Source organism: Mus caroli, unplaced genomic scaffold (genome assembly GCF_978045245.1).
Source record: "Mus caroli unplaced genomic scaffold, Mus_caroli_1 scaffold_9, whole genome shotgun sequence".
Classification (NCBI taxonomy): Eukaryota; Metazoa; Chordata; class Mammalia; order Rodentia; family Muridae; genus Mus; species Mus caroli.
This window is the reverse complement of record NW_028227264.1, coordinates 117,847,712-117,858,262: the sequence shown is the minus strand read 5'-3', so window position 1 is coordinate 117,858,262 and position 10,551 is coordinate 117,847,712. Positions and strand designations below refer to the sequence as shown.

The window sequence follows — 10,551 nt, the reverse complement described above, 5'->3', positions numbered from 1 at the left end:
TACAAGACAGAAGATTTATGATATTCATGTGTTTATTAGAGCCTAAGATATCTTGTTTCCATAGTTATTATCATAAATATTATTTGCCTTATACTCAAATATCAATATCAGATAATGTTTCTATAAATAAATCCATATTAATAAACTGACATAAATAAAATGTATACTTATAATAAATAAACTTACATATATAAAGTGTTGGTTATGGAAATGAAGTTACATGGGCTTTTTTTCTAAAGGAATGAGAGGTAACCTCCTTTCAAACAATTTTTTAAAGTACATTATTTTTCTGTTGTATCATCAGTGACAATAAAATATTGTCAATGAATCTTTGTGGTTATCAAGTCTACCTCTGGTCTCATGGACAACTTGACATTATTTTCTTTTTCAACTGAGCCAGGTTTCATGTGAAATCTTCTAATGATGGTGGAGGTTAGCATCTCACTTTCCTTTAGTAAAAAAGTCCATTCAGGAATCTTATTGTTCTTTTTAGAAGGCAGGAAGGAGCAGTTCTTTGTTTTCTAGCTTCTTCTCGCTCAGATGCAAGCATTTCTCAGAGACATAAACAGCAGGTCCAGTTCCCCTATCGCTTTGATCTCTCCGCTCTCTCCAAGCTATGAAAATAAGAACACAAACTAATTTGAGCACCTGTAGCATTTTCTAAAGTGGTACTAGTTAGAAAGAGCTGGTGACATTTGCTTGCTGAGCACCAAAACCAAGTATCAGCCTTCTCTAAAAGATTGATAATCAACATAATGCATTTTTAACATGAGTATAACATGATTTGCCCAAGACCTTAAAATCATGCCTTTCTGACCTAAACACACCACAGGCATCTACCTATATTACTTGCATTTCACACCCATAAAGCTGTTGATGGGCCTATTAATCTACCTTACTGAACCTTGCACAATGCACACATAGATCAATTATCACACTGTGTCCCACAAATTACACCGTCTTTTGTAAATTAAATTTTAGTGGGGGTTGGAAAAAAAGGTTTGCTCAACTCCTAACCATGCTAAGCAGCAGGAAGTGATACTGAGACCTGGAGATGTTAAGTGCTAAGCCAGCAGGGCTTGGCCTGACAGGTAGCCCTCCACCTGACCATGATCAACTATTGATGAGCACTCAACTCAAAAGCCTTGAGTCAAAGACCCACATTCGGCCCATGCCCTGGCTGTCCTGGAACTCACTTTGTAGACCAGGCTGGTCTTGAATTTAGAAATCCACCTGCCTCTGCCTCCCAAATGCTGGGATTAAAGGTGCGGGCCACCACACCCAGCTGCCTGTGCTTTCTTAACAAAAGAACAAACAAGAGAAACAACAGGTTTCCATTTTTTGTCAAGGGGAGGTTCCGAGTGTCTGTTCCATTGCTTAAATTAGTAAAACTCCAGGTAGGAGTCAAAACACCCCTTCTTTCCTCCTCCATTCGAGGGTAAAAAGGGTGATGCTCTCAACCTCAATGGAGAGACAAAAACCCAGATTCAAATGGCAAAGCAAGTCCTTCTGCAATCCACCTAACCCACTACCCTTGTTCTAGATTGCTCCAAGAAAAATCCTCTCGTGGAGGATTTGTAGCTTTTCAAATCCTCTACATTCTGTTTTTTCCCTTTCCCCCTCTCGCTTGCTGCCTTCCCAGACTTCCTTTGTTATGAAGCCCAACCAGCTATTTTGTATCTTAAAGACTCGGGACCCTTTGAAACTTTGTAGCTTATCTTCCCTCCCTCTGTTCCATTCTATTACATGAGCCCACCCTCCACTGTTCCTACTTAACACCTGTAGTGGTCTTTGGGGAGCTCTGACCAGTTTCCCTGCCTGTCAGATTTCTCCACATAACATTCCTTCCCCTATTGGTGCTTTTCCCAGAGCCACGAGAGAGCCGGCCTAAACACTCTTTCATGTGACAGCATGGTATAAAAGTCAAAGTTGACTGAAAGTGGATTATAGGCTTTTAAGGGGAAAAAAAAGTTTTCCTACAGAGAACACATGTCCTGTGAGTTCTTTCTCACACACGCTTCACCTTTCCAAAGACAAAGTAAATGAATAACCTTTTACACAGGCATTCAGAAGTGTGTGCCTTTGCCATGCTAACATCCAAGCCCAGGTGTCAAGGTAACAAACCCTCTAACAAGAACTGGCAGAGAATTGAAAATCCACAAAGCCATGAACACTCAAAAGAAAACAAGCGTGTTTATCAGCCTACATACAAGAAGAAGAGATGATTTAGGTTCGATAGAAGAAGGAGATAAGGGTAGATATCTTACTGATAATTCCATCAACCGGAGCCTTCCTGTTTCTGATTACTTAAGCACACCCACTTGTGAAGAGCCTCACTTTCTCTGCTAGCAACCATGCCTCTGGCTTTAGGGCGAGTCAGACTTGCTAGCCTGAGCCTCCTGCTATCCTGTTCCCTTCCCCAAAGCGGCCACACAGCGATGCTGTTTGCTGTAAAGTCATATAATAGCTCGCAGCAGATAGGTGCTTACTAGTGGCTTGATCAGGGTGTGAAGAAAAAAATAATAACTAAGAAATGAAGGTAAAAAGTAAGGAAAGGATTTCCAACTCAGACTTTCATGACACTATAATTAATCCGTGACTGATATTTTTACTCTAGTGAAACCAGGCCAAGTAAATTGGGAAGCTATCCTCTCTTGTGTTTAATCTTAAATAGGCAGCTAAATAGACACTATATTTTAATTAAGATGACAGCTATTAATACCAGTGATTCTAAATACTCATCCTATTTGCAAATCCAGCTCTTTTGTTGTTATTCTGGGTTGATTTGATCACATTTCAGAGCATCAGTTTAATGAGCTCAAAAATCATCTCTAGTGAGTTTGTGCCCAGCTTTCTAGTTTTCAATGCATGCTTCTTCGGATTATGTAGGTTGGTGGGAACTGGCTTTCTCAAATACTTAATCAGGCTAAAGTAATTACATGTGGCCACTAGGCAAGTGCCCAGCTGGGAATCAGGGATGCTGTCTTCTAGCATTGACTCTGTCACAAGCCATCCTCCGAGCAAGTGCTCATGAGACTGGCTGAGCTAAGTTTTTTGCTAGCTCCAGAATTGTGACTTACAAATTTAGACACAGATTGAAAGATCTATAGACCCAGCTAGATGCAGGTGCAGCTAAGTGAGTAATGGACCAGACAGTAGACAAGTCAAATAAAATGTTACAAAGTAGAAGGGACTGGGAAGCAGAGAAAGAAATCCCGGCTTCTTCTACTGAATGGCTTAGTATTGTGGCTTGCCAATAGTACCTTTTTCACTGTCTCCTTCAGTCTTCTGACATTCTTCTGGATGTTCTGGTCGTCACCGCTGATGTGCTGCAAAATAAAAGCAGACTCACTAACAGAATCTTATCCGGTGGGAGCCCAATACCTCAGTATATCTGAGGCACGTGACCGTTCACCTGGAATAAAGGCGTTCAGTCATTTTTGCCCACAGTGACCTAGATTTCACGTTGACCTAGATTCTCTGAGCTATTTAGTTCTCTAGGACACTGAAATCCAGGTCCCTCCCTTACAGAAGAGCTGTCCTCATCTTTGGGGAATCCTACTGAAGTTTCCACCAGTAGCAAGAACGGTAGAAACGAAACCTGAGCTGAACCTCATCAAAGGTGGGAGTGTAGCACAAGAGCATAAAGTTTCTCGTGTGAAAAGTCGTGCCTTCCCTAAATGCCAGGTTCCTGCAGTCTGCCATAGTTGGGGTGTCTGAAGACATCAAACTCACACACTGATTTTTCTTAACTCTCCATCACATGGAAAAGGAGTGACCTTTCACACCCCCAACCATTAGGCCTCTCCATCTTCCTCTTTCCCTTCAACTTTTGCTCTGTGCCATTCCCTCCCCCACAAGTACTTGTACTCAGTGGATATCGCCCCCTGCCCCCCCCCATAAGTACTGTACTCAGCAGATCTGTTTCTCTATCTAGGCCTTTTTTCGTTCCCAACATCTTTCTCATCCTACAGAATTTGAGTTGATTTCTTTCCATGGATAAAACAAATGAGGCTTCACTCATTCAAACTCTAAGTATTACTCGATTGAAGCCAAAGCCTTTGTGACCTATTTCTAGTGGCCTATGATGGTGGTGGTGCCGAGGCCTTCCTCACGCTTGTGAAGAGAGAGAGGGCAGGACCTCGGGTTCTTACTGGAATAGAAGAGGAAGAGAGAGGAGCATAGGTAGCCAGAGCCAGACTTACACAGGAGCTGAGCTGATTGCTGAGTTTGGTCAGGAAAGGCACCACCTCCTGCATGTAGGGCTGGAATCTGTCTGACTGAAGGAGCAGAACATCTCCCAGGGTGAAGTTGAGCACCTGCTTCATCAGGTAGCACTGATCCTTAGCCTGCAGGTAGACAAGAAGCAGCAGGGGGTCATACGTCAGACCATCCCAGAGGGTCCACCAGCTCCCGCAGCTAGCCCTGCTCATCACAGCGAGGACTTACACTGACTCCTCGGAACAGTTTCTCCCCGATGAGCCGGACATCTGTGTTGTTATCTGCAAGGCTGGCCTGAAAGAGAGAAAACCCTAAGTGCCTGGATGACAAGGAGATGGAAGAAAAGCCTGTAAGTAGAGATGTATGTCCGCAGTGGGTCTCAGGAGTAGCCAAGAGAGTATGAGTTCAGAAGAGAGCACAAGAAGATGGAAAGTATTGCAGTCGTGGGTAGCTTTCTAAACGTGCCTCTGTAGATAAAATTCAGTATATGTCTCCTGAAGGCCAAGATAGGAAATGGTCCTGAGACCTTGAAATAGAAATAGAAAAGATCCAGTCCTTAAAGAGTCTCTAAAGAGACAGAAAACATAGGTAGTGAGACATACGAAGATAAAGCGCCCCTAAAGAGTTTGCAAGTGCTTCAAAGAAAGTGGCAAGTTGGTATGGAGAGAAAAAGATGCAGCTGTACCTCCTTGGCCAACATAAAGGTGCGGTTGACGATGTACGGCTGCTGGAAGTTGGACACCTCAAGCTTGCACCTGGTGTTGATGGGCAGCGCATTTGCCTCCTGGGCCCACAGGGCAATGAGAAGCAGGCAGCTGGCGGCCAAAGTTCCCATAAGGGAAAAACTCATAGATTTCTGCAGGACAGCCATTACAGATCACACAAGTGTCAACAGTTGATAACTGAGAGGAGAACCTGTTAGCGAGAGAGCAAAAGGCAAAAGCATCAGGGAAGCACGTTTGTCGGGTAGCATGGTACCAAGCAGATGATTCTCTGTAGCAGTCTGAGTGCCTACCTGTTTAGATGTCTCTGCTTGTGATGGTAGAGGCAGAAGTTGCTGCTTTTATAGCCATCGGGACACCAGGGTTTTTTTTTTTTTTTTTTTTTTTTTTTTTTTGGTATTGTGAATGATATGACATCAGACATTATCTAATTTCCAGTCCTGTCTTCTGAGAAGTACCTAACCACCATAGGAGGCCACAAGACACCACCTCCAAGCCTTCCCACCTTGAGAGATGGGAAGTCTTCCCTAAAACGTCACAGTGAGGGCCAACAAGGTGCTTTTGCACACAAATCCCAGAAATCTTCTAAACACGGTTTTCAAAGAAAGCCATGGCTTTGGCGTAGTAGATTCTGATTGAGTAGAGCAGCCTTTGATCTCCTGTAGCTATTGAGTCAGCGTTTTGGTCACGGACTCATTTTCCCACCAACTTCATAGATTCTTATCTCTTTAGAAGTGACCAGAAATAAAAGACCCGTGTCCTATATTCTGTGCTTTGAAATAAGCCATAATGAAAACTTGGAGATTGTTTCAATTTTTAAAATAATTATATCTCTTTTTTTTTTTAGTATATGGAATCCTAAACTATATCTAGCTTTAAAAAAAAAATAAGAATGTTGGCTTTCTTCACAGCTCCCATTGCCACAGTATGTTCTCGTTCAGAGACTGTTTTTAAGTGAGCACACAGTTATGGTAGATGCAAATATAAAGATTGAAATCATAGCCAAGGTCAAGTTAAGTTTGGAAATATCAGTAGTGAACAATCTAATAGACATTTTAAGCATAGATTTTTTAAAATAAAACAATACTATACATTTGCTAATTCTCTCTGACATTTTACTTGTGCAAACATAAGTCTCAAAACATTATTTTTAAATGATCCTACAATAACTTATACTATATAGATGGATATTTGAAGAAGAGAATTTACAAAATATTCGGATTGATTGCATGTGGACTTGAATTCATTGTATGTACATTGAATCCCAGATAGCACCTTACAACTAGACTAGGAAAGTCTTTCCTAAGCGGTGGGAGCAGACACTTACCCTAGACTGACACGCAAATGCCTACATCTAGACTAGAATGCGAAGTTATGAAAATCACTGTGTGAGATTTTTCTCCCCTCAGCTAATTGAGATCAAAAGTGTTAGAGGGACACTGGAGAAAGGGCTCAGGTTACTGTAGAATCTTGATCTGTTGAGAGGTGCAGACTTGAAGAGCGAAAGCAGTCTGGGGATTCTTGCTTTTTGGTGTATCCTTGGCAGAAAGATGCAAAGGGGAGGTGGCAGTGAGTGAAGCCATCAGATCTCTATTCTAGTTGGAATCTAAAAGCACTCACATTGGGGCTGGAGAGAGAGATGCCTGCGTGTGGTTAAGAGCACTTGCTGCACTTCTGGAGGACCTGGGTCTAACTCCCAGCATCCACATGGTGGCTCACAACCATCCGTGACTCCGGTGCCAGGGCACCCTCTCCTGCTCCTTTCCCCCACAAGCACCAGGCAGCACTTGGTGCACAGACATACATGTGGGTGAAACAGACATGCACAAACACTGATTGTGTGAATATTTTAATAAAAAGATTAAAACATGGATTTCATAAATGCAGAAAGTAGAAAGGTGGCCATCAGGAGTCGAAGGTGAGAGGTTGGGGAGTCGATCAAAGAACATAAAATCGCAAACAGGAGAGCGTGCTCAAGAGTTCGTTGGACAGCAGCGGACTCCAGTTGTTAGCACTATATTAGAGGCTTGAAGATTGTTTAAGTCATAGATTTCAAGTTTGCTTGCCAGAAAAAAACATTAACATGTTGGTTAATGCTGATAATAGCGCCTCTTCGCCAATCCACTCTGTACCTGCATAGTTAGAACACCATGCTATAAATACGTGCTCTGTTTGCTTTTCATTTTAAGAAATATCTTTTTATAAATTAGAAGAATCTTAAGCAAGTGATAGACATTGCAGGGGCTTGTTTATGATCCCAAGCCAAAAAAAAAAAAAAGGCAGTTTTCCATGTCTGATTGTCTAGTGTATGAAGTATGGTGATCTTTGACCAGACTCCTGTGTGATAATACAAGCACTCAACCTAAGTTAATTCTGTAGGTTAGTTGGGCTTTTGTTGGTTGGTCTGGGAAACTAACAAACATACATAAATTTATTTCCATTGAAAGATAAAATTTTGACACCATTGAATTATATGTTTTGGAGAAGAGCCTGCCTCTTTCATCTTTGTAACTGTGACTATAGCAATGTTATACCCTTAGGAGGGGACTGTTAAAAGCATACTAAATGAAAATGTAGAATTGTGGTTTTAAATAATTTACCACCGTTGGTAAAATAGAGGTAATTTGCTTTCTTGATTCTTCTAAAACTGGACTGTGATCTGATTCTACTTACTAGCTTCATTCTTGTCTCTGGATGGGGAATAAATAACTGTAAGGGGAGAAAAAACATAATGGCAAAAAATTGCAAAGCAATTTAATAGCAACGTATCTCTGTTTCCCATTCTTCCGTGTGTCATAGTCTCCAATAAACAACCCATTAATGCGAGTGTTAACGCACGGGGATTTCATGAGTTTGACTAAGATTCACCGAAACGTCATGTAATCTGTGGCTGTATGTGGGTTTCTGAACAGTTGTAGAAAGACTCTCAAAAGCGGTTGCTGTTAAGGTAGATTGGAGATATAGATGGCTTTTTTTAAAAAACAGCAGCCAGAGGCAAATGTCCTGAATGATTTCTGATTCCAGCAGGCTTTCCTTCTAGTGGGTTCTTCATGAATTTTCAAGTCACCTCCAAATAGAATCACATCAGCATCGTGCTCCCAGGTCCCAGACAGACTACTCATGGGTAATCTTAGATCGAGGCAACAGTTCACCTGGTCTAGCGCTGGGAGGAGCTGACCAAGGTCCCCAACTGGAAGGTCTGCTTTTGCCGTTTCCTTCTCTGTCCTCTTCCTGGTATTTGGCCAACCGCATCCGATGAATCGATTTGTACTGACTACGGAATAAATCTACCTTCATTGACAGATGCACCAAACTCTGCAATCTTTAAAACACTGCTCTCTCGAAGAGAAGGAAGCCTTTAGTCATCTCAGGTTAAAGGCTTATGTTCGCCAGATTTCTCATGCCAATGTGCACGGTCATTCTTGCATACAAGCTCATGCCCATGTTTAATACTCATTTCTATGCCTGTATCCTTCTAAGACAAAGAGTATTGTTTAGTATATACAACTATTGGATTTTATTGGAAAAATTTTCTCACTTGCCTTCGTTTTGCCACTCAGTGTCATGGTCTTACAATCTCTCCATGTTGCCATGTGTAGCCCCTGCTTCAAGCTTCGTGATTCAGACTTTAAAAGCACCACCACACTTCATTTGCTCCTTTCTCTACGATAAGCACCTAAATAGCCTCCAACAGCTCAGAAAACAGACATGGCAAAACTAAGCAGTCTCATCCAAGCCACTCTCAATGTATGTTGAAAAGAACTTTTAAGGGGCTGGAGAGATAGCTCAGTAGTTAAGAGCAGTAGCTATGCTTCCAGAGGACATGGGTTCAATTCCCAGCAACCACATGGAGTCCCAGTGATTGTAACTCAAATCCCAAGCGAAGCACTGCCTTGTCCGGCCTCCATGGGAACTGCACTCATGCACATGAAACACATATGTACCTGCAGGGAAGACACATAGAAATAAATAATAAAATTTTCAAACATTTTTGAAATATTTACCCAAGAGTAGGTCCACTGAATTATGAAAATAAGTTTATTAACTTTTACTAAGCACCCCAGTTTGTTCTCTGGAAAGGCAGTTTTAATCTACAGACTCATAAAAGTGAAATCTGTGTGTTAGTGATACGGGGGAAGTCAGGGTCCCCTCTTGGAATTCTTAGTCTCATTGACAAAAGAATTTAAGAATGGACTCAATAGAAAGTTTAAGAACGTTTTTACCAGAGTTTAAAAGAATAAAGCAGGAAAGCAATGAATCCCAGTAGCTGCCTAGAGAAGAGGAACAGGGGAGATAAGAAAAAGAGCCACATTGCTTCTACCTAAGCCGGCACAAAGGCCAGCAGCCACATGGTAAGGGAAGGCTTTAGAACAGTGGTTCTCAGCCTGGCAGTCCTGGCCCTGACCCCCAAAGATCACAGGAAAACACAGATACTTACATTTTGATGCATAACAGTAGCAACAATACAGCTATAATGTAGCAAAAAAAAAATAATTTCATGGTTGGGGGTTACCACAATCTGAGGAACTGTGTTCCAGGGTTACAGAGAGTTAGGAAGGTTGAGAACCACTGCCTTAGAGTCTTATATCTGAGTAGCATTTTCCTTATCAAGAAGAAAGTCATTAGTGAGAAAGAGTGCCCAAATAACATCTCAAATGGCTTTAAGCTTCACATCTGGGGCATGTAATACTCGGGACCATTGAACCATTAGTATATGTGTATGTATATGTGTGTGTGTGTGTGCATGTGTATGTGTATCTGTGTGTATGTGTGTGTGTATGTGTATGTATGTGTGTATATGTGTATATGTATATATGCCAATCATTTTAATATTTGGCTAAACTTTTCTGTTGGGTGTTTCACACTATGAAAATGAACAAAATTAATCTTTCTCTTTTTTGTCAAAGTCAGTTGGGGATTTGCTCTTTAGGAGTCACTTGTGCCTGAAAAGAACCTCTGGACCCCCTAGCCTCTCTCTTACCATCTGTTCCATCTCTTGTTCCATCTGTGTGAGGATTAGTCAAAGGCCTTTCTTGACCTTGGCCTCACAGGAGGTACTGAGCAAGTTTTCCCTCTGCACTGACCCGTCTCTTTGTAGACTGGACACTGGTGAGAACCCAGGCAATATGGTCTCCATGGCCTCCCTAAACAAGAGAACAGGTGACTTTCCACATTTACAGAAGATCTCAAGAGTTGTCCCCACAGACCCCCCTCCAAGACCTCATTGACTTTGGAGGGCAAAGGTCAAAATAGTGTTCCTCTAAATATCTCTGTCCACGGTGGTAAAGTCTCAACATTTTGTTGAATACCTAGAATGTCAGTTACAACCATCAGGACCACTGTGCAGTATTTAGATAAAGGTTGGGCAAAATTCAAGCTTTTAAGTAAACTTTGACTGGACACACACTTATGTTCTTTAAGTCAGACTTAATTGTAACCAAGAACAGAACAATAGTTCCATTGCCTTAATCAGAAGTTTGATTGACTTTTGATCTCAGAAATTTTAAGATCATACCTATCATCTCTAAGTCTTGTCTTTTACACATATTAAATAATTTCCTCAGACATTTGAAACTAGTATAAATTTTCCAGATTTCTTCCCCATTCC

General features: G+C 41.5%; 1 protein-coding gene across 1 annotated transcript; it reads right to left on the bottom strand.

Moving 5' to 3' along the window:
- Positions 1-536: 536 nt before the first annotated feature.
- Positions 537-5,092, bottom strand: Il22 (interleukin 22). Its single transcript, XM_021175096.2, has 5 exons — positions 4,907-5,092; positions 4,450-4,515; positions 4,206-4,349; positions 3,264-3,329; positions 537-614 (listed from the first exon to the last, which is right to left on the bottom strand). The coding sequence occupies exons 1-5, from the start codon at positions 5,090-5,092 to the stop codon at positions 537-539; spliced, it is 540 nt and encodes a 179-aa protein (XP_021030755.1).
- Between the last annotated feature and the right edge of the window lie 5,459 nt (positions 5,093-10,551).

Excerpts from the sequence above, each read along its gene's own strand:
- Il22 (XM_021175096.2), bottom strand. The coding sequence starts at position 5,092 with ATGGCTGTCCTGCAGAAATCTATGAGTTTTTCCCTTATGGGAACTTTG. Across the intron at positions 4,516-4,906 it reads CCTTTATGTTGGCCAAGGAG|GCCAGCCTTGCAGATAACAA; the intron begins GTACAGCTGCAT and ends TCTCTCTTTCAG. Across the intron at positions 4,350-4,449 it reads AACTGTTCCGAGGAGTCAGT|GCTAAGGATCAGTGCTACCT; the intron begins GTAAGTCCTCGC and ends GTCTACCTGCAG.